Genomic DNA, 26639 nt, shown 5'->3' with positions numbered 1-26639 from the left:
CAACTTTATCCAAGAAACCATCTTCCCTGGAGACTTCACACAACTTCTGACTAATCCCCTCCTTCCCTCAGGAGCTCTTTTGTTGAAGGAGATTGTAGGCAAACCCCAGGAATGACAGGTCTCTGTAAGCCTTGGATCAGCCTCTACATTCTTTCAATTGTCAGTCCCCATCTGTCCTGTTTGTACATCGATCTTCTGGTCCAGGGATCTCTCTATTAGATGACACATGGCTGAGTTTATTCTGTAAGTCCAGTGTCCAGACTGTGCTGTTACATCTTCGTTGCCAAGTCAATCTTTCTGACATTGCTTTCTGAAAAACAAAAGGCTGGACATCTGCACAATTTCATTCTCTTCTACTGAAAGGTGATTTTTAAAAATACACACACATCCCCTACCAAACTCTGCATCTCTCAGAGATTTTGCTTCATTTTGTCAATATCAAGAATTATTTCAAATGTCCTTGGTGTAATGGAGGGTGATTCTGCCCCTGTTGCAAAGGAATTTTCTTAGCATAGAAATCCATGGCCTAAGTCTCAAATCAAAAGGAAAAATAAATCCTAATTCCAAATGTTCTACAGGGCTAGTGTCTTCAGTTATATTTCTTGTTAACAGTTGGTTTAAGACAAGCTCTAATCTTCCTGTAGATTCAACTGCACTTAGCTAGTACAGTAGCACATACATGTAAGAGGCACTGTGTTTTTGAGAGGCAGTATGAGAATGGAAGCTGATTCCAATGATCCACACATTCCTTCTTAGTAGCTAGAAGGAAAGCAGTGGAACAGGGTAGAAAATGGATGGAGTGCTGGCATGGATTGTATAGCACTCCGGGATAGGTGCCTGGCACTATCTTTCCCCTTCCTGAAACCAGAAGGAAAACATGGAAGAGAATGTGGTGATGTTTTGTCTCTTGCTGTGTCTCTCAGAGCCCACGGATTCATGATTCAGCCTGGTATGTTTAGTTTTTTGGTTTTGTCTATTTTTGTAATTCAACTCAGGTTGGCTGATGAAGGAAGGCTGGCCACTTTCATTATGTTCCCAGGAAATTCCATTCTCTCATGTACCAGCATGAGGCTGTTGTTCTTTAGATGCCTATCTACCTCTGATAAGATTTGAAAAAGTATACAGAACCCCCTGGTTTCCATTGGTAGCCTATTAAAATGACAGAAAAATTACTGTTTCATTTATAACCTTGCTTGCTTGTCTGAATCCAGATGCCTTTTTTAAAAAGAGAATTAATAATGTAAACACCATCACTTACAGAATGTTCTCCTGTAATGAAGTGCAGAAGAAAACTTGAGTTGACATTTAAGCTTGTTTAGTATGTTTTATAAGCACTTTAAAAAAATGGGACACAATCACTTTGAGGCCAGTTAATATTAAAAAATAAAAGAAAATGTTTAAGAGTACCTCCTACTATTTCATCATTTTCCTTTTTTAATGTATTTGTGAAATACTCTCAAAATCAGTTAAAACTGGCCAAGTCCAAGTTCATTGAACACTGATGCATGAGTGCCCACCTCAAGTGAGTTGTCCCAGAATCCTTAGTGGAACTGACAACAGCTTTTGTGACAGGATTAGTTCATCTCTGATCACAGAGAGGGAACAGCCACCCTGTCTGTACTTAACTGAGCAGGTGAGCAGGAAATGGGTTCAGGCTGCCTCCAAAACACAATCTGGCCACAGGGCTGGCAATGTCAGGTCCTTCTTGAAAGGACTTGAAGCTGTCCTGTCTGCCTGCTGTTGCCTACATGTTGAGGGCAGATGGGGAAGAGAGAGGCCATGAGACCAGGCACTGAGTGCTGGGACTGATCCTATAGCAGGTGCATCCCATCAACATGCATTAGAAAGCACAGACGGGTAGCTGAGATTTGCCCTGCTATCACAGCTAGGTTGCCTCTTAGCTTGGCACGCAATAAGACAGTCAAAATAATTTGGCCTCGAGGTCTTTTTCCAGGTCAGCTCTGCAAGTACAAACCCAGCCAGTGACACGAACTGGACACATACTGTTAGCAAATACACAAAGTAAACAAAGATATAAAGTATAATAAAGGGCATTTTCCAATAATTTCTTTCAATAACAGTGATTTTAAGTGATCTTTTCATCTTCTGTAACAAAAAGGAGATGAAAAATGTTGACGCTGAAGCATCATTTTGAGGGACATCATATTAAACCACTGGTTAATTAAACCCAAGGATGTTATAACCTAAGAAGATTTTGACTAGCTCTGCTCAAGTTCCATTATGTGTGAAACCAAAACAAGCAAGATATAAAATGTGAACTCGATAGACAAGGACAAAGGTGAGCAAAGCAATTTGGTCAGTTTAAGCAATAGGGAAATGAAGCAACATTTTGACTGCAGAGGCATCAGAAGAAAGGGCACTGATCTGAGATTTGGGAATATGATGAAACAAACCCACATCTCCCACGATACCACTCAGCAGTGTGCACTGGGGGCCACTGGCTTGCTGATCTCTTCTCTCTGAATGTGATATTTCACACTTTGTCCTTAATCTGGGATGTGGTCATCCAGCCCTGGATATTGACTGTGTTTTCCCACCTTCCATACACAAAGGAATTCACGTGCTAAGGATGATGGCAGCAGTTTTGACAGTAGCAACCATGCACTTACCCAGGAATTAGTCAATCATCCCTGTTTTCTATCCAAACTTGTTTGAACCTCCTGAGAGATGGACTCTGGTAAGAAGCAAACAGGTCACAGATTTCAGGTTGGAGTCTCACTCCTGGAACTATGAGCACTGTGGAAAAATCAGGTTAAAGAGAAAGCTATAAAATGGTCCTTTTCCTACACTGTGCTAATTTCCTACTGCTCTCCTGTGACATTAGCCACACTATAAGCTAATTCAGGATCCTATTTCTCACAGCTCTGGTCCCTCTGATTCTCTTTTGGAAGATAATTTCTTTAATCTGGGCACCCTTCTCTAGAAATCTCATCTACGGTTTCTTTCCTTTTATCTTTTTTTTTCTTGGAGTAACCAGCAAAATATTATTTGGTAGAACAGTGGCGGGAATGCTACCCACTAATCAAAAGGATTCAAATGGATCTATGCACTGCCAAGCTCTCTTCTTCCCACCCAGTGGAGGGGGGAAAAAAGGAAAAGAAAAAAGAGTTAGAGCGAAGGCACGGAGTCTCTCTCCTTCAGCAATCTCACAAATGCAAAACCTTCCACTCCAGTGACTCCTCATTAACTTACCAAATCTGACAGTCTAATTATCGTAGCTGCTTCGCGCTTAGAATAAATAAATACTAAAGTGGGTGTTTAAAGAAATTGAGCAGTGAAATTCAGTCATCTAGACAGTCAATAGAGAGAGAGTTTATTTTAAATTTTTATATTCTTATGTATTTATATCATTTTAGGAAAGATAATGAGATAGTTGTCTTTCAGACTAATTGAGTTCCTAGGCTCATGGCTGCTTGCTGTCACAATTTCAAACTTAGCTTTAACTTTTGTACCTTAGAAATATGATCACTACATCCCCATTTGCTCTTTTCTGCTGATAAGTGGGTGAAGGCAGAAGTGCACCTGAGGATGGGAAACAACTACATGGGAGTTCCATTTGGATGTCTTTCATAGCAAACAAGACAACTAAATCTGCTCTGATTTGCATTTATGAGTGCTAAAGGGAAAGCAGAAGTTAACAAAACCTCAGATATAACTTCCAATTAGGCAAAATACAGAAAAACATCTGTTAGCCTCTGATGCAATAGCCTGCCTCGTCGTCTGCCTCCATGGAGGGTATTAACAGCACTCCCCCAAGAGCAGTTTGTCTCCCTGAACAATAAGACCTTTATAGAGATTCTCTGGCTGGAGATCAATGGGAGTCAGAGCATTTGATCCATGTCTGTAGGACTTTGTTTCCACAAGTCATGTGGGCCAAAATTTGTGCCGGTTGTGCTTTTGCAAGAGCATGAGCTGAGGATCGAGCAAAAGAAACTTTCCTTCTTTCCCATCTCCCCCTTTGTCCCATGTTCCTAAACAGGGGCCAGCACCTGCCAGCATGATGTCTACCCCAGGACAGCACCTGGGAAGAGCTTAAGCAGGACAAGATCTCCAGAGGCCTGTGCCCTTGGCAAGCATCTGCTGTGATGTTGCAATGGCCCTTTCCTAGGGTGGTGGCTTAATGACAGAATACAAAACCTCACTATCCTGTCAGTATTTACACAAGCAGCCTTCCACCACTGTGAAGAAGTAAGGTGAAGTGAGGGGTGTTTTCCCTGAGTTAAGTGAAGATTTGCTTTATCACCTTAAGGAAAAAATTGCTTCTAGTTCAGGGTTCAGAGGTGATTTGCTGCTCAACACCAATTTTGGTTTATACCTTTATTAAGGCATACACATTATAACCCAGTTTCATACACCTGGTGGGAACTTCACTCTCTAGGTGTCTGTATGTGATCTGCAGCAAAGGATATCCATTTGTGATATATAGAGGCGGCAAAGGGCAGGCAATGTTCAGCTGTGTAGGAGAACCTAGGAAAACCAGCCAACCCAAACAAGATGTCCACGAAAGCCAGGCTAATACCAACAGTAATGGCATTTTTGGTAAGTAGCAGCTTGCAGCCTTAACCTCCTCATAGCCTTCATTTGTTTTGCATTAGTTTAGATGCAAGAGGCATTAAAATGACAGTGCTTTATCAACATCAAGCCTCCCTCCTCCTCCTTGTCTCCAAAAAACTGAATAGCAGGCTGTTTTAGGAGAAAGCTTGCAGTGCCTTCACCACCTAGCACACTGGTTTTAAATTTCAGGGGGAGGGGCGGGGTGTAACTAAGACCAACCATATTCAGAAGGAGCAAGTCCCTCCTAGTCAAAACCAGGATTACATGCGTGCAACACGCAATTCTCCTCAAGGAGCACGAACTGGATGTGATGACTAACTGCTATGCTGATGGTATGCCCTGGGTCAATGTCTCCTGAACCGTGAGAAAGGTCTGTGCTGAGCCTGGACAGTGGTTTGGTGGGCAAAGGATCTGGTGTGCCATCTCAAGCCTCCCTGGCTCGTGTGCCTGGGTTGTTTGGCCAGAGGTCTTCTTGCAGTGTGTTTTCTTGCAAGCGCACTGCTTATCCTTCCGGCTCATGAGCCTGCTCTAAAGCATTTGTGGGCAAAAAAGAGGGAAATAAACCAAATCTATAGCTAAGAATAATAAGCTGCAATTGTTACGGTGTCTGACCTGTCTGACAGCAGAGTGAAATACTTTCTCAGAAGGCCCTTTAGCACTTCAGGGCTGACACTGAGTTGAGAGCACAGCTCATGCTTTCTTGATTCAAGGATCTCATCTTTCTTACAGGAGGGATTAATTGGACAGAAAACATTCTGCTTTAGCAGGTGGCAAAGGGTTAGACTGAAGTTTTATCAGGGCTGCTGTAGTGCAGGGCTGCATTACGCAAAGATAATTGTCTCAGGATTGGTTCAGGGCAGAAAGTGGACAGCAAATGCTCTGGTTCTACAGGAGGTCATCACTGCCACCCCTTAGGCTACTAGCCACAGTGGAAGGAAGCTGGAGAAACCCCCACTCCTCTTCACTGTTGCTTTATCCAGAGGTGCTGGTGGCATGTGTAGAATCAAGGCCACTGAGATGATAAGTGGGGTTTGAACCTGGACCTCAGCAGCCCCCTTCTAGAGCCATAGGAAAGGTCAGCCCCTCCCGGGGAGAGTCTTCCTCTTACAGCATGGGCTGCTGTCTTTTTCTAGCACTTTGCACCTGTATGAACATAAGCGACAGCAACCTGTTCCCTTCTTCAGGAGCTAACCACCAGGAAGCAAAGAGCCTCGTGCTCCCAGGGTGAGCAGCCAGCCTCCAGCCATTGGCATTCCCCTCAGTAATCAGAAATGTGCTGTTTGGAGGGGTACTTATCTTTGAAACACTGATTTCTCCAATTATTTTTTTCCAGGAACTGACCTTTGGAAAACATCTTCTAGCTTCCAGCAACTTCTAAAAGGACAGTTACGGACACAATTATTTCATAAAAATAGAAAATAATTTCTTATGGGAACCTTTCATTTTTTTGAGTGTTGTTTCCCTCTCACTCTCTCACGCACCTTAGGATCAACTGCCTCCTCCTTTCACCTTTCATCTCCAGCTCATTCTTTGCCCTTCTGCTTTAACTTTCTCCTTCAGAGGATGGGGACTAATAGCCAGCATCCTCCAGAACAAAGCAGGAACAGAATATATTTAAAATCTGCACTGTTATCATCGCAACCAGAATTTTAAAATTATATAGTTAAATTTCAAAATAGTGTGATGCCAAATTGACACAAGAGGACAAATGTCTTACACGATTATGGCAACAGGAATGGCTACATGGGGAATTATTCAGAATTGCCTAATTTTTACAGGCTTAATGAGCCACTCATAAATACGGTCTTACATGATCATACTATACTTCTTTCAGCCTTATGCACTTTGATTCTGTTCCCAACACATTGGTTGCTATGCTAACACCATGCAGTTTCCTGTCCACAAGGTACTTCTTGCTGCAATATGGGGGATAATAAATATGGGATGGTGCATAAACCCAGGTGAAATGAATGTATCCCCTCTCTGGCAGCATGTTGGAGAGATTGACACATTATGCCAATCTGTTTTCTCATTCCTTCTATTTCTCCTCACTCTCTCCCTTTCTCTCACACTGTCTGTCTCTGTACCTGTTTTTTTTCCACACTCTCTCTCTCTTGGCACTGACACTTTCATCTTCTCCCTTGGGGATTGGAGATGTCACTGCGGGAAGTGCTTGTCCGCCTCTCCGGCAGCAGCAGAGCCCTGTGGCTTTGACAAACCTCATTTAATTGGGAGGAAGCCAGGAGGGTTTGAAAGAACTGAAACATCCACGAAACTCCTTTTATCAGGCATAATTTAAACTCTGCATGGAAAAAACCCTATATGTATAAAGAAAAGTCAACTTCCCTCCTGCTGTGCGTGCTCCCCTCCCCCCCCCCCCCGGCACAGGCAGGCTCCTGCGAGATTCCATCTTTTCATTTTTCTAAAAGTGTCAAAGTAGATTTGTGCTCTGTGGCTAGGTGAACAGAAAAGGAATGCAGATGTCTCTCACTCATGCACATACACACACAGAGCACCTTCTGAAGGGCAGCGGTTTGGGAGAGACGCTAGCTGGCTGCTTCTTCGCTAGGGATGTATCGCAGGAACCAGAAATTAGGTTTTCAAACAGCTTGACAGCACAGTCTAAGAAGGCTTTTTCTTAATTGCCCCTGTCTTAAAAAAAAAAAAAAAACCAACACCAAGCTAACTAGTGTAGTGGGTGCCCAGGAGGCAACAGGGAATGCAAGAGCTCTCTGGCCAGTTGCCTCATAGGAGGGAGCTTTTCCTAGTGAGTAACAGAACCTGTAGCTTGAGAGACCCTGTATTTTTTTGTCAGCTCAGGGCAGGAGAGGGTGGTTTGTCTGTTTGCAGCTTAACAGAAGGGAGCAAGGGAAAAAGAAAATAAAGCAGGTAAAACTAAGGGAGAAGTGGTGTGACAGGGTACGAGGAACAGCTGTTGTCTCTGAACATCAAAAGGGAGCAGGAGGAGCAGTCCGAGGGAATTGGGGCTAGCACATCATGCTGAGCAGCTGGGAATTCAGGACATCAGGAGGGACTGGCGTGTGAGTTACACTGAATACTGGTGTGAGACAGCCCAAGAGAAAGCTTCAGGCTCTGGGCGCTATAGGCTGGGGGAGAAATGACCTGTCAAAGCATATACCCCTCTGCTTTGTAAATGGACCGTGGTGGCAGCCCATCCAGGTACCCTTCTAGTGGTCGAGTGGAATAAAACACTGTGGTCGAGTGGAATAAAACAGAAAAACAAACTGTCAGACTTGCAGTGGGATGTAAACTTAGCAACATACGGGAGCGGGGAGGGAGGGAAGGCAGAAAAGAGAGAGATGTCTGGGTGAATGGCAGAGACTTTCAAAGTACAGGAGAAACTCATAATAAATGGCATGTGAAGTTAACTCTTTCTTGGTGAGATGAAACCAAGAATTAACTTACCATCAGGAACCTGATAGAGCTGAGGAGACAGAGGGTTGAAGAAGCCAGGAAGAAGCCCGTCTTGTGCAGAGATCTGGCCTCAAGGGAAGGCTGTAAGCATCCCAGAGGCCAAATCCCCTGCTGCTGGCACCCTGCTCAGCCTAGGAAAACATATAGCACAGGAGATTAACACAAGCCAGAGAGCTGGGACCAGAACTTGGGACAGGCCTTATCAGAGCTTGGGGCAGAGATAGTGGAGGGTCACAGGGGACCTGGATAAAACCACCCCAGCTGCATAGCTCTCCAGGACATTTGCTTTTTCTATGTGAGTTTGATTGTGCTGTGGTACATGCATCCAAGATTTCAGATCAAACTCCTGTTTTCAGAGGAATTTTGAAAATAAATTGTTTTGTTTAAAGAAGGTTGTAAAAGCGAAAATACTTCTGGGAAGACTACATTTTACGTGTCATAACTGGACTATCAGGGGTTGGTGTTACCAGTTTACAGTGACAATGCAAGCACACAAAATAACCTCACTGCCCCACTGAGCAGACCAGAGGTCAAAACCGAAAAAGTAAAGAAAATACCATTCTTTTCCTACCCTGGTACAGCTGGTTGTAAAATGTGCTGAGGAATCATGGAGATGAATCTGTTTCTCAGGATCAGTGCTTAAAATAGATGTAAATCACACGTGCTCCATGCCCAGCAGCCCCCAGTGCCAAGTGGCTGCTTTCTAGAGTAGCACACAGCTGGGGACAAGGAAGTGGAAGGGAGAAAACAAACCAACAAGGAAACAAATAAAACCAGTGATTTAGTTTTACAGCTTTTACTTTGTTTGTTTGTTCTGATCGTGTTTCAGCATCAGGAGGCCCATCGGAGCATAGCCTGTTGTTCTTCCTCTCTCAGCCCCTGCTGCCAGTGCTTCCCCTCCAAGTGACATCAGGCACGGGGATGCTCCTGCCCCTGTGCTCCCCATCCCTGCACCAGACATTTGACATGCTGACATTTTTGTTTTGGGGAGATAAAATGTAAAAATATAGAAGGCAAAAACCACAGACAGATATCCCGAGAAACAGATTTATAAAAGGTATCTGGCCTCACTGTAGTAGGTAACTGCTGAATTCTCACCTCCAGCAAAACAGTTTGAGCCCCTGCTGCCTCGGGGAGCAGGGATGGGATAGGGAGCCAAAGCATCCAGCCTGAGGCTGCTCACCAGCGCTGCACCACAGGCTGTCCCTGCCACAGCAGGGTCTTACTGGGCACCCTCTGCCCCCTCAGTCCCTGCTTCAGGCTCCCACACCGGGCAGCAACATGGTTCAGTGCTTCCCACCATGGCTCAGGCTTCCTGGTCGTGGCTGAGCTCTGCACAGAGCTCCCCTTTGATTTCTTAATTGGCCATGGAGAGTCATGGCTGAGCGGTCTGTATGAAGCAGCTCTTTCCTTCTCAAGAGCCGAGTGTGCCAAGGCTGCTGTTCAGCCACACCAGAGTAAGGACTCTAAAGCAAAGCTGGAGCTGGTCCGCGTGAAGCCCAGAGCCCTGCAGCAGAGGTGCTGGGCCAGCCTGTTGGTGTGGGGCTGTAATGGGGTCTGTCAAGGGATTATGGCCAAAAAGCAGAAGTGCAGTACAGCAGAGCTGCAAGGAATACAGTTATTTCTTTGTTCAGGCTGAGAGAGGATTTGTTCTGCTGCGTGACCTGGGATGTGCTGAGTTTTGTGTGTTTCTGAAGATGTGCATGACAACGACTGGCATTTCAGCAGCCTGTGCTTTGCTGAAACCTTCAGCATGTTTTTTCAGCTATTCTGGACAGTGTCTGGGAAGCCCAGCTCTGAAGGGCAGCGCACTTCCCTCCAAGCAGGCCTGGATCCCAAATGGTGAGCTGAACAGATAATAAGCAGCAGCAATGAAAAATGTGGTTACATCCTCAAAGAATATTTGATTCTTGACCTGTGAGTGAACAAAATCCTGAGGACAAATCCCATCTAGTGTTTTCCTACATATGTATAAAGCTTGTTGTGTGCCTCAAAATCATTATTGGATGGGATTTGGTTTTAATGACTTTCTGAGCTAGGTGTCGTGGTTTAATCCCAGCTGGCAACTGAGGACCACACAGCTGCTTTCTGACCTTGCCCCTCAACGGTATCAGGAGGAAGGGTAAAAGTGAGGAAACTCGTGGGTTGAGATGAGAACAGCTTAATGATTGAAATTTAAAAAAAAAAAAAATTATAAAAATAATGATAATAAAATGTAATGAAAAGGAAAATAAAAATAAAAAGGAGAGAGAGATAAAACCCAAGAAGGAAAAAGGGAAAACGTAAACAATTTGCTCACTACCAACTGACTGATGCCCAGCCGGTCCTTGAGCAGCAGCCTGCCCTGGCAACCTTCCCTCCTCGTTTCTTGCTGAGCACAGTGTCCTATGGTGTGGGAAATCCATTTGGTCAGTTGGAGTCAGCTGTCCCAGCTGTGTCCACTCCCAGCTTCTCATGCACCCCCAGCCCACTCGCTGATGGGGTGGACTGAGAAGCAGAAAAAGCCTTGGCTCTGTGTAAGCACTGCTCAGCAATAATGAAAACATCCCTGTATTCCGTACACTGTTTGCAACATAAATCCAAAACGTAGACCCATACCAGCTACCATGAAGAAAATGAACTTTATCCCAGCTGAAACCAGCACACTAGGCTTGAGCACTTTCACTGATATGTATATACGTTATATATACGTGTGTACAAATACATGCTTGAAAAATGCTTCCTTCTCTTAGCACCCTGGGGAGTGATTGGGCAGTGTTGATGTGTCTGGTCAAGCTGAGGTATGTAACCATGGCCCTAGTCTCATAGCTTTTTGCCACTGAAGAATGAATTTTCCCCTCCTAACTAATCACCAGATCATTTCATTGTCTTGTAAAAATGCTGTCCTAGCACGTCTTCCTTACCGCTGTTGAGCAATATTCCTACAGTCTGTTTCTAGAAAAGAAAATTGGGACAGTGAAAAGTCTGTGTTCAGTCTGGGCAAGAAGGCCTGGGAAAGTACGACCTTCTGAATCAAACTGTGCCCTGCAAAAAGCTGCACATAATGTCATTGAGTCACTGCTTATCTGAGAATAATCACTACTCCTCTGAGAATAATAAACCCACTATGTGCCTACCTCTGTTGCAGTCTCTCAAAATCAGTTGCACAACTGATGTTAGATCTGCTTGTTACTACAGAGCCACCCTGCTCTTCCTGAGCTTGCCAAAAGAGCACATTTCAAGTTAAATGATTGCATAAAGAAACAAATAAACCCAGGGGTGATTTTGACACTGCTGTTATAGGTATCTTACCTGTCACAGATGACTTGGAGTCTGGTCTCCTGGAAGCAACCAGTTTTAGAAAGTGTAATGTGCAATCACAGGATTAAATTAAACCAAGCCCAAAACCATGCTTTGAGCCCTTAAAAAAAAAAAAAAACAAAACCAAAACGCACACTCAGAATTTCAAAGGGCCCTATAGAATCTGTCATCTTAGTATTTATAAATATATGTTATTCCTGTAGGATTTTAGTGCCAGCATTGATGTTAATGAGGCTGTTCCAATTCTGTAACCCTTTCCTTTCATACATCTGAATACAGGCCTTGGGCCTCCTTCTGTAACACTGCAAGTCTTAGCTTCGACTTCAATAAAAGCAGCATCAGACCCTAAAGCCTTCTCACAAAGGAAGCAGAAAGAAGTTTGCATCCCCAGCAATTGTCTTGCCTTACCAAGGGGCTGCTGAGCATCATGTGTTGCACTGCAGGCACACGGGGCTTTTCTGCGTGAGTCTGGCAGGACGGAGCAAAGGCACTTGGGTCCCACACTCTTCTTGCCCACTGCTCTTCTTGTCGGTCTTCTTGTCAGTCACTAAGTTTGGTGTTTATCAAGTTAACCATTTTCCTGCATGCTTTGTACTTACCGATTCCAGCATCTCTACCAGACTGGCATTTTGCAGAGTTTGCAGTTTGGGGAAGGCTGCGTTGTTGTTGCTGTTTGTTAAGGACATTTCTAAACATCGTGGAAAATGTAGATGAATACATTCCTCAAATGTTTTCTTATGAAACATGAATTTTCTCAGGCTTAGATATGAATGAATGGCTTAAGCCTGGAAGATTTTCCCTCAGAGCTTATCAACAGAGACATTTTCTTGCATCAGAAAGGCTGTCATTTCTATGCAGCTACATTTTCCTGAGCACCATTTCTGACAGCAGAGATGAACAGTGCTCTAGCCATTGAAATGAGAGAAGGAAGAATGGTGTAGACCTCTCCTCTAGCCCAGCCTGGACAAGCATTCCCCACGGCAGTGAGCCCACCAGGAGGCAAGTGCCAGTGGTCTGTTGGCATTAACCTCAGAGCTCATTTACAGCTCATGCTGCACTGTCAGAGAACATCTGCCCTTTCTTACTGTCCAAGACCACCAGCCACATCATTCAAGGACAGAAGCTGTCAGCTGTGGGTGAAGCAGGAGTCCCCTCTGCCTTCGCCGGTGTGGCGGTTTCCAGAATGCCAGGCCTGGAGGCTCCATCACTCAGTGTCTGATTTGATGCTCAGATAATTTGAATAAGTGCAAATGACTGAACTTGCAGCACCCAACCTTTCCAGCAGCAATCTTTCACCATTAAGCCAGTCAAGCACTTCATTAAACTTGTCTATCACAGGGTAACTAACAGGTCACAACCGGAGTGTTCTCCTACACCCAAATGCTAAGGTAATTGCTAAAGCAGTAAATGGCAATATAGCCTGGGACAGGATTCATGACTGTTTAGGTGCCAGAACACTGGAATTATTGCCAATATACAGAAGTTAAATATTAGTCTTTTGAACAGCCCCTTCTCAAATCATTGACCAAGATCAACTTTGGCAGAACATTCAACTTGGATCATTAATAACATTTTCTCCGGATTCTCTTTCCATCATTTTGCCCCTCGACTGTAGTAAAAGTGTATAAATCAATTGTCTATGTTGAGTAGAGATGTACAGTTTCCAGGCAGAATAGAAGAAAAACAATTTCAAAAATGGTTTGGAAAGGCATATGATTGTTTTGTACAAGGTTGAAAATTTTACCTCTTCAGAGAGCTGGCCAAAAACTTTCATATGTTATAACTTTCTGCCAGCAAATTTTGATTTGTGAGATGGAAACATTCTGTAACAATATATCAATTTCCTTTAATATTTAATAGAAATGTCAGGGTGACTGAAATATTGTACTTTACTAAAATCTTTTTATCATTAATATTATTTAATGAGTTTAACATGTAAGTTAAAAAATGACTGTTCATTTGATAACAACAAGGCAAAACGTTTCAATGATATCTAACTGAAATGTCACTTTCTTTTGTGGAGTGCATTTTCAGGATTAACATTCCAAAGAAGAAATAGGATTTTGTTTACATTACAGATAGAAATATCAGTGTGCTTACTGGGAACTGGAAGGAATACCTCAATTATAGTCTTCACTGTCTCGAGCAAGCCTCTTGACTTTAATTTATCATTTGTATAACAGGGAGATTAATAATTATCTACAAGGGGTAGAGTAAGAGCCAGTGAGCCAGCTACTGCTGTCCCTGTCCAAACACATCTCTTGGTGAAGAATTCTGCATGAGTGAGAACTGCCAAACTTGCCACTTTGAGTATACAGGGCTTTGATTATAAATGGAAGATATGGTTAAGAAAACAGTGTGTCTCTGCTCAAGGATTTAATGCAGTTAACTAATCCACTTTAAATCAGTTCAGATTAATCTCTTGACTGACCCCATCTAGACAAACTCTTCAGAGAATGCTGAGGCCCCATTGTGCTGAGCAGGGTAAGAACCGAGCAGTAAATATTTTCCCTACTGTAAAGATTAGGGACAATCTAAAATTGTAAAACAACATAAACAGCTACTCCTTAAGGGTAAGAGATAAAGAATTTCAGTTATCAATCCAAAAAGGGTATGAACTACTGATTTAATCGTCTTAGAACCATGATATTGACATAAAATGATGGGATTGTGTAGGGCTGATAGGCTTTTTTAACAATTAGAGTAGATTTGAAAGGTAGCACTCAGGTTTGTTATTTTCTATCCCCATGCAAGGCCTGGGTGCTAATGAGGAAATACCTTCCTATATGAAAACCCAGGTGGAAGTGGCTAATGAACTGATAATGAGGCAAGCAAGCCAGAGGACAAAAGTTAAACTTTCCTAATTGATGAAGAAAGAGAAAGGAGATGCTAAGTGCTGCTGGATGAAGGCACTGGGGTTGCAGGCTTGCAGAGAAAATTTCTCTCATTAGTGAAATCTCTGTGACTGCAGGACAGAAGCAGAGCTCTGTCTGTGTGGCAGACTGGGAACTGCAGGCTGTGCCCAGTGCCAGACAGATAGGAAGTTTCCCTGCAGCCTGAGCAGCGTATACTGCGCATCGGTCACGGTGCTGCTCTCCCCTTTGGGATCAAAGCCACATGCAGTTTATTATGACAATAAAAAAAAAATCATTTTATAATTCAGTTTCCAACCATCTCATTTGTTAAATAAAGCATCAGCATAAGAAGTGAGATTTAAAATGGGCGGGTGGGGGGCAAAGAACTTCATCTGCAACCTCAAAAATGGCATTTACAGCGCCTGCTGCTCGATGCCTCCATCTGCTGGGGTCGCTTGGGAAACGCAACAGAGGCTAAAAGTCTACTCGAGAGCAGAAGTTGAATCTGTAAAGCTTCTAAATCTCCTTCAGCTTAGCAAAGCCTGCAAATGTGTAAAAAACGACGCTTAATATAAAAGCCACTGCTGCATTGGAAAAAGCCCAGTGTAAAACCTGTATCTGCTACGTAAGGCAATACCACCTGCTGTAGGAAACATCAGTAGCCTGTGCGATAAAGGAGTGGAGCTCACTCATAGCAAGCTCATCATGCTATAAACGAACAAGCACTGTTCCCCACTCTTTGGAATCCAAATGCCACGAAAAGGAAACAAACCCCAGCTAACTGCATTGGGCGCTCCAGTATTCCCAGTCTGGCAAAAGCACTAGCTTAATGTCATGGGCTGTGATTCCTAATCCTTTCCTGCCCTTGACCCCTTGCTGTCTAGATTCAAACTTGTAACCATTAATGGGGCTGGATCAAAACACTGGCCTTCTGGTGTCACCAGTGGTGTTTAGAGGGGATTTAAACTCCCTGCTTTTCAGCACAGTGAAATGAACACAGCAGTAGATTAATGCAAGGATTTGAGCTCACACAGCATGAGAGCTTTCAAAAATAGTGTTAACAGAGCTACAACTGCTTCTTTCAGGGGAAGCAAAATGAGGGGAATAGAACAAGTGAACAAACACAGGGCAAAGCCTTGTCGCTATAGGCAGGGCTCCTAAGCCCGGGGAGCCGGGGAGAGGGCCAGCAAGCACACCAGGATGGGCAGGAGCTCTGCCAGCCCTTCATGTTCTGCAGGAACCGGCTCTGAAGCCAGGGCTGGGGTAAAGCCGCGCTTTCAGGTCCCACAGCTGCGTGTAATGCCCTACCCCAAGTGTCTCTCTGGCAGAGAGGTGAGGAGATCCCAAGCTGCAGGGCCGACCACGGAAGAGTTGCTCACCCATCCTTCCTCTTCAGCTGGGGTCAGGCACAGGTTGAGATTTTGGCAAACCACAGGCAATGGGCCTGAGGCTCATTCTGAACTCCTCTGTGCAAGGAGGCGCAGGGGCACAGGGTGAAAAAATACTCCTCTGCACATTTAATCTGCTGCCAGTTGCCCGCAGAGGGCCACGCTCTATCTCCTCCTCAGACTGCAGCGGGATGCTCTCGAGCCCACAGCAGCGACAGGAAAATATCTGAAGGTTTCCAGCTTTCATTTCAAAGATTCCTGCTAACCCACCTGGCCCAGGAACCCTTCCAGTAACAACCTCAGTGTGGGGCTGAGCCTACACTGCCGAATCCAGTGGGAGTTTTGCCATCAACTTCAATGAGAACAGGATCACACCTCGGTGCTTTGTTTCGCCCGTGTTCGTTCCTTGCCTCGGGCAGGAACCTGTTTGTTTGTTTGCTTCCCTCGCTCACTGCGAACATCAATAGGACTAGCTAAAAGCATTCAAGTCATCAGATTTGGGGAAGGCTCCAAAGTTTGTTTGCTTATATGAGCCATCGATTCTCACGAGTGGGCTGGAAATAATCTCAAGAGAGAAGGTTTTCTCAGTTGGGCTCCACAGCTTCCACTCCCGGCTGAGCGTGTCCTGGGGGGAAACAGCGCTTGTGCTTCAGGGAGGAGAGGGGAAGGCAGAGGAGCATGGGAATGGTAAATAGTTTTAAATAAAGAGATTAATTTGCCTTCTTACCAGCAGCCCAATCAAAAACTGACTTGATTTAGGTCATGACTAGGGCAAAGAGTGCAACCTTGTTTGACTAACCTTCTTCTATCCAGGCTGGTTTGTATAATCCAGGTGTGAGCTAAGCGCTTGGTTCCAGCACAACTGGAGCAGCTCGGAGCCCCTTAGGCAGGCTCTGAGGAGGGGAAAGGATGCTGCCTCTCCAGCTGGCACAGCTATTGCCCCAAACATTTGCTCAGCACCCCTCTCCCGTGCATTTGCTAGCACGGTGGAATGCTCATACATGCAGGTGCCCTCTGACTCCTGTGTTTCCATCTGCTCCAGCCACAAAAGGCACCAGCGTCACAGGAGCAGAGCATAGGTCAATTCTTCCCCACCAGAGTCCATTAGGGAAAGTTTCTATCGAGCCAGAAAGCAGCTCAGACTTTAAAACTGCTTGTGGTGACTAGACCTGTCTTTACTGGAGCTATTTCCATGCTGCCCTGGTGGTTGTCTTCTCCCTCCCAGCCCTGCCACTGGCACCCTCCACAGCAGCAGACAGCAGTGCTACTCAGACAAAACAGAGTTCAGCGGGAGCCACCGCTCAGGTCAGTTCCGGGCACTCATGCATTCTCTGTTGTCTGGACTAGATTTTTTTGCTAGCATAGACTTAATGCTTGCCCTTTTAGATTATCCCTCTACATAACTTCAGGATACCTGATCATCGTCACTGAGAGTTTTTGGCCTTGTATGAGCAGATGACTGGCATTAAAAAAAATTCTTTGTAATCAGTTTGTCCCACATATGAGCACTTTTTTCCTCTCAGATTACCCTGCCCAACTTGTAGACTACCCAGCCAAGCCTTCAACAACTTAAGAAAGTGCTTCCTCCAGCTGTCTGCTGTGTTCTTGCTCACTATCCAAATTAAACTTGCTGTGGACAGCGACGCATTCCCATTTCACGCTGGTTTGATTAATGTGTCTCAGCTAATTGTGTGAAGGATTCCAGTCCTTTCGGCTGTGAGACCAGGTTATTGTTCGGCCAGTTGTGGCTACCATGTGAAAATGGAGGCTGTTTAGTGTTCATGCGCCAGAATCAAAGGAGGGGCATCTTGGACTGGGTCACAGAGCAACACCCACTTCTTTGAAAAGATGTTACTATGCTCTACTAAACCTGTAAACCTCTTGCTCAAAGCACGTCTTCTCCCTCCTCCTCTCCCCCCTGCTCTTTTTTCCCCCTTCTGGATAGACAGGCTCCCCCCACCACTCTCTTAGGGTACAAGTGAGAGAATGGCTAGATTGTAGACGGGTGGATTTCACATTCTAGGGTTTTTAATATTTCACTTTTATATTTCTCTTAGACAATGATCCTGCTGAGAGACTGAGAATCGGTGCTCATCATTTCCCCCTCACTGACACTTGAATATATTTTCCCAAGAGAAAACATTAAACAAAAAGAGAGAGAGAGAGAAAGGGGGAGAGAGAGGGGGAGAGGGAGAGTGACTGAGCTAGCTTTTCAAAGCATACTTCTCAACCTGCCCACATCAAAATAAGAGACAACTGGCCCTTTGAAGTCCAGGACACAGACTTCTCTACCAGCCCATGTGGAAATAAAAGAAGCTAGCTTTATAAATCACACAGATTTCTCACCTTGCCCACATCAAAATCAGGGACAGTGACCTTTAAAACTAAGGTTTAAAGGCTCCCAAACCAATCTCCATAAAAATAAGGAGAGTTCAGATAAACTGTGTCTCCAGATACCTGTCAGCTTTTCCAGTCTAAACCAGGAGACATTGGTACTTTGCACTAAGTAGTGGAGACTGACTATGCTGGCAGCTCTTGCAGCAACGAAATCTTCCATCAGCCTAACACGTATCTAGCACTCAGTAAAGCAACGTTGCCACGCGTGTACCTTTGCTTGTATCCTAGGCTGATCCCAGTGTTGTAGGTCCTACAACACTATAATTAAGTAGCTCAAGGGATTTAGTGACACCGAAGTACAGGATTTTTCATAATGAGAACTGCTGACCCAAAAATTAAGTGGCTAGTGGCTCAGAGAAAGAGATTACATTCTTGTGAATTAAATCCTACGTGGGTTGTAGTTGGGGAGCTTGGAAAGTCCTGGCCAGGTGTCCTCAGCTGTGATTCCAAATACCTGTGCAAAAATAAAAAGAGAGTGAAAAGAGCGATAATCTCTCTCTGCCAGTATCCAGACTGGTTGTGTAGCTGGAGGAATCAGTCTTGATGGGGAGAGACTGTGGCCTTCAGTGTAAACCAGCATGGATTCACACTGCCCTGGCTGGTGCCAGATCTACCACTGCGCATAAAGGACACTGACATTTTAGTACTTGATTTTGTGGCAGAAAGGTGAGATTGAATGTGGCTGCTGCTGGGAACATCAGTGAAGGTGCGTGGGGCTTCACTGCCAGGTGTCACTTCTGCATGTGTTTGCCAGCCTAGGGGTCACATTACATAGCCACTTTCACCACTGGAGGTGTCCTGTCCCAAAGCTGCACTGGACACCTACTCTGCCCACTTGCATTGGCAGCAGCTCATACATTCAGTGGCAGCACAGGCTGTGAGCTGTGATAGAAACCCCTGCCATTCTGAGGTGACAAAGAAAAGCTGGCAGGCAGGCCTACTGACAGGTGCTAGGAAACAGCCCAGTGTCTCATCCTGAACGGTCCAGAGCTTCAGCAATGTCTTTGGCCTTTGTTGTGAACTGTGGGCTTCAGAAGTGGGTCCTCACTGAGCAAAGTCTGGACCAGCAAAGTCTCCTCCAACCTCATTTTAGTCACTGAAATGTGTAAGATCAAGCATATCTGGGTTTCTGTGCCAGTTGCAGTTGTGTATGTTTAGTTTTATTACTACTTACTGCATGCGAACTGCCTATTGGTATGGATGAGTTGCGCTAAAGAGGTAAGGCCGTATGTGTAAGAAGAGTTCACAGCATGTGATTTAGTATTATAAGTCAGTACTGCTAACTCCAAGCATTCAAAGCTTATCATCCAGACACCCCGCAAAATTATCAGATTCCTTAAAAAAAGGTGACATTTTAACATGAAAAATGTCAGGGTTTTTCATTCACTTCCTCTTCTCCAACATTAGATTTGTCTCACATTAGTTACACATGTGATACGCAATTCCTTTTCCTTAAAATGAGAGCTGAGAACTGTGATATGGGAAACTTGGCCTCACAGAAACTTGTGATAAGATTGCAAGAAAACAGGTACCAGTAAAAAAACACATTAAAGGAATAAATACGAAGCCTGGCTGCAGCGGTTGTTATGCATCTGGTAGGTGATTGCTTTTCTCACTCACAGTTAGGAAACAACTGTGAGGACAATTGCAGCTACCTGGAGATGACAGTCACAAGCAGGGACTGCATCTCAGGGCTGGCACATGTTAGCATAATGGTCTGTAGGGTGAACTACATTAGGATGGCTTGCAGGGGCCCACGTTTCTAACCTGCTTATGGACTCAGCCCATCACAGCAAAGACCAAGGGGCAGGACTCTTGTCTCCCCTCACCTGTAAAATCATTCTTGGAAGCTGCCCCAAATCAGTCTTGGAAGTTTGAATGCTCCCAAAAGAGAAGGTGTCTCACAGCAACCAGCTATGTGAGGATGTTGGAAGGTAGCTCACACCAAGGGTAACTTAACAACTCTGGATGAGGATGCATTCTTGACTGATATGTGTGTCATGAGTAGGGCAGGTCTGCCCAAGGCAAACTATGTGTGCACAGGAAGGAGAGAGTTGGAATCTGAACCTGGATCTAGAATTTGCTCTCTTTTGCTACCCTCTCAGCTTTCCAGGAAGCCACAGTAAAACCTCTAAAATACTCAGCACTGAAAGTCCAGATGTGTGCTCTGAAGTGCCACCCCTGCATTCATCTGGGGCCTCATTCTTCAAGGTTTCTCATGAGCTGTCAGGCATCAGTCCTAAAGGCATTGGAGGAAGCTGGGAAGTTCAGAACATAGTAAACCCATACTTTCCAGGGTCAGCTCAGCACTCTGCCTCTATTCAGTGAAGAATTAAAGAAAACAGTTATTTATGCATACTTGTACTTTACTACATAAGGTTTTCAGCAAATGCTTAGATTTTGCTGAGTTGAGGTGTGGGAGCATTCAGAGCACCAGTCACTGAACACCATAGAAACATGGATTTGTATTCATCTTTTCTCAGTCTTTTCTTTACAAAAATGCTATTCCAACTCACAAATTTGGGTCTATTTTTGAGTTTCCAAGGTAATGGGGCAGGTGATTTTTTTCTTTTGCCAAATCAAACGATGAGTTATACTTATTTAATTGAAATCAATTATACTCTGGGTACTGTTTGATCTGTTGTTATATCCACCCTAAATCTAGCTGTCAACTCCTTAGTCTATGCCATCTGAATGAAGCAAAACAACTTCTCTATGCTTCTGCTCTGCCACACTCCCCAAGCAGGCATCTTTTACTATAGTGAAAGGCCTTAGTGCAGCTCAGAGGCATAGTTTCAGCCAGATACATGTTTAAAATGACTGTTTTGCGGCAAGTGTTCTAAGTTGGTATAAACCATTGTCCTCTCTCTGCCCTCTAACTGCTTGCTTCTCCCATGATGAACCAGCCGAAGGAATCAGTCTAACTGATTTTGCTTAGTTTTGCTGGGAAGTTATATTTTATATTTTATATATTTGATATTTTATGTAGAGAAGCCTTGTAGTCGTTCATTTGGTAATTGTTACGTGTTCAGCTTAGCTGCCGAAGCACACTGGTGGCATGCTGCAGCCTAATCCAGCCCACATGAAATCCTTCTCAGCACATTACTCCATAAGATGGAGTTTTTAAATGCAAAACCTCTGCCTGATCTCTTAAAATGTGAATGATGGATATTTAGTTTATCAGATTTGCTTACTCTCCATGCCATGAGAGAACTGGAGACACTTCAGTTTGCATTCACTCAGGCCATAATTCCATTACCAGTATTGCCAGCCTAAGCAGCTCCTTCCTCTTCGTCCCCTTCCCATCTGGTCCTGCTCCTGCATCATCTCTTCCTTAGAGTCACTAGTGCTACTGTTTGTGCAGCCAGATGATGAACTGGGTAAATAAACTGTTCTCACCAGGGTAACCGAGGGAGAAAAACAGGTTACAGGTTCCCCAGTTGATGTAGCCCTGCATGGGAAAGGTAACACAGGAGTGGGAATGAGCAGCCAAGGACAGAGACGGGGATGCAGATTGCTTAAGGTGACACTTGCCACTAGAAGAAATGTTGGTGAAATGACAGTCAGTCAGTCCTGATGATTCAACAGGACAAACGCATTTCAAGAACGGGCATTTTCCATCTATACATCTGTACTGTATTTGAACCAACAGCCCTACGTGAAAGATAAGCATGCTGGGGGATACAGGCTCATGCAGACAAATGTAGACCATCTCAAAACCAGTGCAGGGTGTCTCTGTTATTAGTACATGAAAGGAATTGACTATTAGAAAACAGTAGGAATCCCTGTTCTGAACCTCACACTCAGTAAAATATCTCAAGTTGGGCATCGAAAGCCTCTAAGGAGCTTTCAAATCTTGGCCTTACACAGAGCCTCATTCCAGGCTGTATAATAACATAAAACCTTCTGTGAAAGGCACTAATTATTTCATGGCTCTTAAAGCTTCCTCATGATTTTTAAATAAGTTTTTTTTTTTGCCTTCTATAGCACAAATCCTATTAATCACGGTATTAGTTATAATACCAGAGAAATGATGATAGGGCTATAACCCTCCAACTGCAAAACCACAGGAAATGTATTCAGAAATTTCAGAGCCGTAAGTGGAAGGATACCCTTCATTCACACTCTGGGAAACTGGACCCTGCCCTGGATTTGAACCCTATTAATTGGCCAAGTATGGATTTTTTTTTTCAAGAATTCTTTTTTTCTTGTTCACTCTCTATGAAAGAGAAATTCAGCATTTATTTAAATGGACTGAATTCAAGTCTAGGAACTGGACCCACTTGTCTGTCTTTTTATCACGTTCTAGCTAAAAGCAGAGAAGAAAACCCTAACAGGCAGGAGTGCTTCTGGAGGAAGGGATTAAGAAGGAAAAATCTGACTTACACAGACTTGAGGCTACGAAGTCCTTTCTCATCACTTTCCAAATTTCAGTTTTCTTTATTTTATCCTTTGAAAATCCACATTTGGGAAATACTCTAGGCAGAAGAGTAAATCCCTGGGAGGACGTGTGAAAGGGAAGACATCTAGAGCAAACCCCCATAGGAATCTACAGGCTGACCTTCCTGAAGAGTCAGTAACAGGGCCAGCAGTGAGCAGTAAGGAACAAGCAGAATCCAACAGTAACTGACTCAATTCTACCAATCCATGCTAACGATGTAGCTCGGTGTTTCAGTTTCCCCAGCAGAAAAAATGCCTTAAGAGGCTCCTGAATATGTCTGTTCTCACTCACTGCTGCCTTTCTAAAGTAATTTCACACTTTCCATTATGCCAAAGCAGTCTCTAGGGCTGCACCATAAACTGGATGATACAGTGTTCCAAGTTAAAATGACGGATCCCTTAAAAACCTCAGGGTCTTGCCATTTTCAAGGTAGTTTAAGAGCAGTATTAGAGCTCCTCTGTGAGAATATGGTTTACTGTATCCTGCAGTAAGTAAAGGATTTAACAAGAAGGAATAGAATTTGCAGTACCTGCACACCTTTTATGCCTTCTTCAATTTGATGTCACTTTAATTGGCTTTAAATTTTTGATGAGATGACAAACATCAAAGGAAAGTAATTTGATTTACTCCTGTATCTGTAAGAAAGTTGCCAAATATAAAATGGGTTACTGAGTCTTCTCTGAACTTGGCAGATTAGACCAAATTATTTCTGCTATTCACAGGACCTAGGCTTAGGACAGCAAAATTAAGGAGGGGCCTAGAGGAACAGATTGGTTTTTTCTCCCATTTCTGGGTATATTTTACCCAACACTCAGATCTTCACCAGTGGTTCATGAGTACCAGAAATTCCTGCAAATATTGGCTGGCCCTGGATCATTTCAACAAATACACAGCGTGCACCCCTGAAAAAAGGCCCAAGATATTAACTTATTCATGACATATATAATGTGATTGTTGGGATGGGCAGGGGATAAAGGAAGCAAGACAATTGTTGGAATTGAAATCTAGAAATTCTGGTTTGTAAATGCAGAAATCCTGATACAAGCTGTATACCCTATACATTTCGTATCTCGAGTCTAAGAGGTAACAGTCTGATGTGTGGGTATTTTATACCCACCTCATGTCACTTAGTGAGAGAGTGTGTATACATGTGTTATTTATGGTTGGACTCGATGATCCTGTGGGTCTTGTCCAACCTAATGATTCTGTCATTCTGTGTGTTTGAAGCAAGGCAGGATGTGGGGTGTCTGTACATAGGTAAATAAATAGAGACATCAGTGAAGGCTGATATACCTTGACAGTATGGTGATAGGCAGGATGTAGAACTGTAAGAAAACCCTACTGATTGTGGGAAGTCAGGAAGGTTTTCTTTGTGAAGGGCCATCTTATACATCCCTGCCCCTGCAGCACCGTATGCCTGGTCATCTAGCCCTTGTTGCATGTTGTTCGTAGTACCATTAACCCCATCCAAGTTCTACAGATTGAAACACTTAAATTAAAAAGCTGACAAGACAAATAGGATGGTAGCAGACTAGAGGTACATCATGTGCACATCCCTCCAGGATTTTAGAAGAAAATAAAGCAGTCCAAGCTCCATACAAGCCTGTTCCCATCTCCTCTTTCTCATCAGCACCATCCACTAATCCCTCCACCCCTTCACCAGCGAGACAGACCCATGATATCCTTGGAAAAGAAACCCACTAAGTCACATCTTTTTTTCCAGCACCAAGCAGTTTGTTTCAGTTGTCTTTCAATTTATCCTGTTACAAAGCCATCTGAAAAGATGGTCATGGCAGAAGCCTGTGGAATAATAAGGTGCTCTCCGTGAGAAAAAGTTGCATAAGGAAACATAAATAGTAAACTACTACACACTACGTTGGCTTGAAGGATACATTAGGCACAGATAAGAACTCGGAGGCACTAATCACTAGAGCAATTTTTCCTTCAGAGGAAATTAGCTCTTCACTGGAAAACTGACGGCAAGACTTCATTGCATAAAGAACTTGGTGACAACAGCAAGTTTAAGTGTTCTTATTTTTATGCCATACCCTGTTCTGCGTTTGCCTCAAAGCAAACCAGCCATCCCAAAAAGAAAGCATCAAACCCTGAAAAAAATGTTTAATTTTATTAAGGTGGACTAGTCCTGCTGGAAATAATGATGGGACAGTTGTGGTCAGGGTAGACTTAACTATTTGCAACTACTTCCACCTCTTATTGTACGGTACAAAACATTGCTCACTTCATTTTAAATCTTTTTCCTCCAAACTTTATCTAAGTTTCCCATCCCAGCTTTTCCAGTTTCAGTCTCAATCTTCTTTGATTATAGCAAATTTGAGTCCTTTAAGCTCAAATGTTGAAAATCCATCTTTGTCTAACAGGCTCTGAAAGTATTGGTTCTCCAATACTTCTGGGCTCCTCACCACAAGAAGGATGTTGAGGCTCTGGAGCGAGTCCAGAGAAGAGTGACAAAGCTGGTGAAGGGGCTGGAGAACAGGCCTTACGAGGAGCGACTGAGAGAGCTGGGGTTGTTTAGCCTGGAGAAGAGGAGGCTGAGGGGAGACCTCATCGCTCTCTACAACTACCTGAAGGGAGGTTGTGGAGAGGAGGGAGCTGGCCTCTTCTCCCAAGTGACGGGGTACAGGACAAGAGGGAATGGCCTCAAGCTCCGCCAGGGGAGGTTCAGGCTCAACATAAGGAAAATTCTTCACTGAAAGGGTCATTAGGCAATGGGACGGTCTGCCCAGGGAGGTGGTTGACTCGCCTTCCCTGGAGGTGTTTAAGGTGCGGGTGGATGAGGTACTGAGAGGCATGGTTTAGAGACTGGTGGGAATGGTCGGACTCAATGATCCGGTGGGTCTCTTCCAACCTGGTGATTCTATGATTCTATTGTTTTCACACAATGAGTAACAACTGATGTTCTCTTCTGGCCATGGGTATAGCTGCGTTACCCCTTGCAACATTTTTTGTAATACTGTAGATGCTTTTCCCACCTGTCTGTGGTCAGTCAAAAGCCTGACATGCACTTCATCTGCAGTATTCACTCTGGTCATCCTTGCGCATCAGGTAATGACAAGCATGTTTGTAGATCCATACCCGAACCTTGTGAGCTGTGTTCCTTGTCTAATATGCTCTTACAGGGTCCAGACATGATGAAACTTAACCCACAGCTTTTGTGACAGATTTTTTTTGTGAATCATAGCACTGCCACATCACTAGATGTTATTTTTGAGCCTACAGATTGATTTTACTGAGGCCACTGTCATACCAACCCTCTGTTTTCACAGCTATTTTGCAACCACAAGGGCTACTGTAATCTGTTTATTCTATTGCACAAGTTTAACTGTATAGGGTCAAAGCAATTTTGGTATTCTTGATTTGAAGGTAGAAGAGAATCAGCTCTATGCATTTTTGAAGCAAATTATTCTGACATTCACCCACAGTTGGGGTTCTGATATCCTAGCTGGAAATGGCCATTAGACTGGCACCAATAGAAACTTCATATGGACTCACTACAGCCCCTGAATGAGACAGATGCAACTAGACCTTCTACACAGATTTTTTTCTAATGAACTGGCCATGCTGTTTCCTAAATTACATTTTAGGCTCTGAGAATTTGAGGAATGGATGTACACAGCAGTTACTAAGGAAAAGGGGCTAGTAACAGTGAAACAGCCCTATAAATGTGGTCCTTGTGACCCAACTGCTCTGCTGCAAAGATATAAGGCAATGGAGTTCATGGCAGACAGAAAACCAGATCTGCTATGGTTTCTGTTATTGCTGAGAACTCTTGAAATCCAGACAGAGTAATAAATGGAATTAGGAATGAGAAAGATTTTCTTTTTCCTAGATTCAGCTAGCATTTGCTAAGAATTACTCATGAGCAAAGAGCTGAAAAATTCAAACCTAATGAAACAGTCTTTTCACTAGTGGGCAAGCTGTCAGTTTGAGGAAAGGAGCAACTTGTGGGTTGTTACAAATGCACTTTCTGGGAAAGCACTCTTTTGTGTTCCTGGTTTATTCACATTACCTCTGGAAGCCTTTAAACCTCAGTGTCTCTAACAAAGACACAACTACCAGAGAAACCACAAGTGCTGGAAAGGAATTGCTTTTTGTTTCCTGTAGCAAGACCTTGGCTGACCATCTGCTTTTAATGCCTTCTTGATATTGTATTGATTCATCAGCAGTAATTATGGCTGTTACTATGCTTTTCCTGATTAAAAAAAAAGGAACAGAAGTAGCTAGAACAAC

At 43.9% G+C, this 26639-nt stretch overlaps 1 protein-coding gene across 1 annotated transcript in view; it reads right to left on the bottom strand.

Moving 5' to 3' along the window:
* Positions 1-751: 751 nt before the first annotated feature.
* The window catches only part of CDK15 (cyclin dependent kinase 15), a 37741-nt gene continuing 11853 nt past the window's right edge, over positions 752-26639 (bottom strand). Inside the window, 7 exon segments of the mRNA XM_069860478.1 lie at positions 752-2757; positions 8002-8141; positions 11302-11330; positions 11910-11998; positions 18341-18404; positions 18910-18919; positions 23201-23293. Of these exon segments, the coding sequence (XP_069716579.1) occupies positions 2642-2757; positions 8002-8141; positions 11302-11330; positions 11910-11998; positions 18341-18404; positions 18910-18919; positions 23201-23293 (541 nt within the window). The 3' untranslated portion in view covers positions 752-2641.

This window comes from Phaenicophaeus curvirostris, chromosome 7, assembly GCF_032191515.1.
Source record: "Phaenicophaeus curvirostris isolate KB17595 chromosome 7, BPBGC_Pcur_1.0, whole genome shotgun sequence".
Classification (NCBI taxonomy): Eukaryota; Metazoa; Chordata; class Aves; order Cuculiformes; family Cuculidae; genus Phaenicophaeus; species Phaenicophaeus curvirostris.
This window is presented reverse-complemented; position numbering and strand designations above follow the sequence as displayed.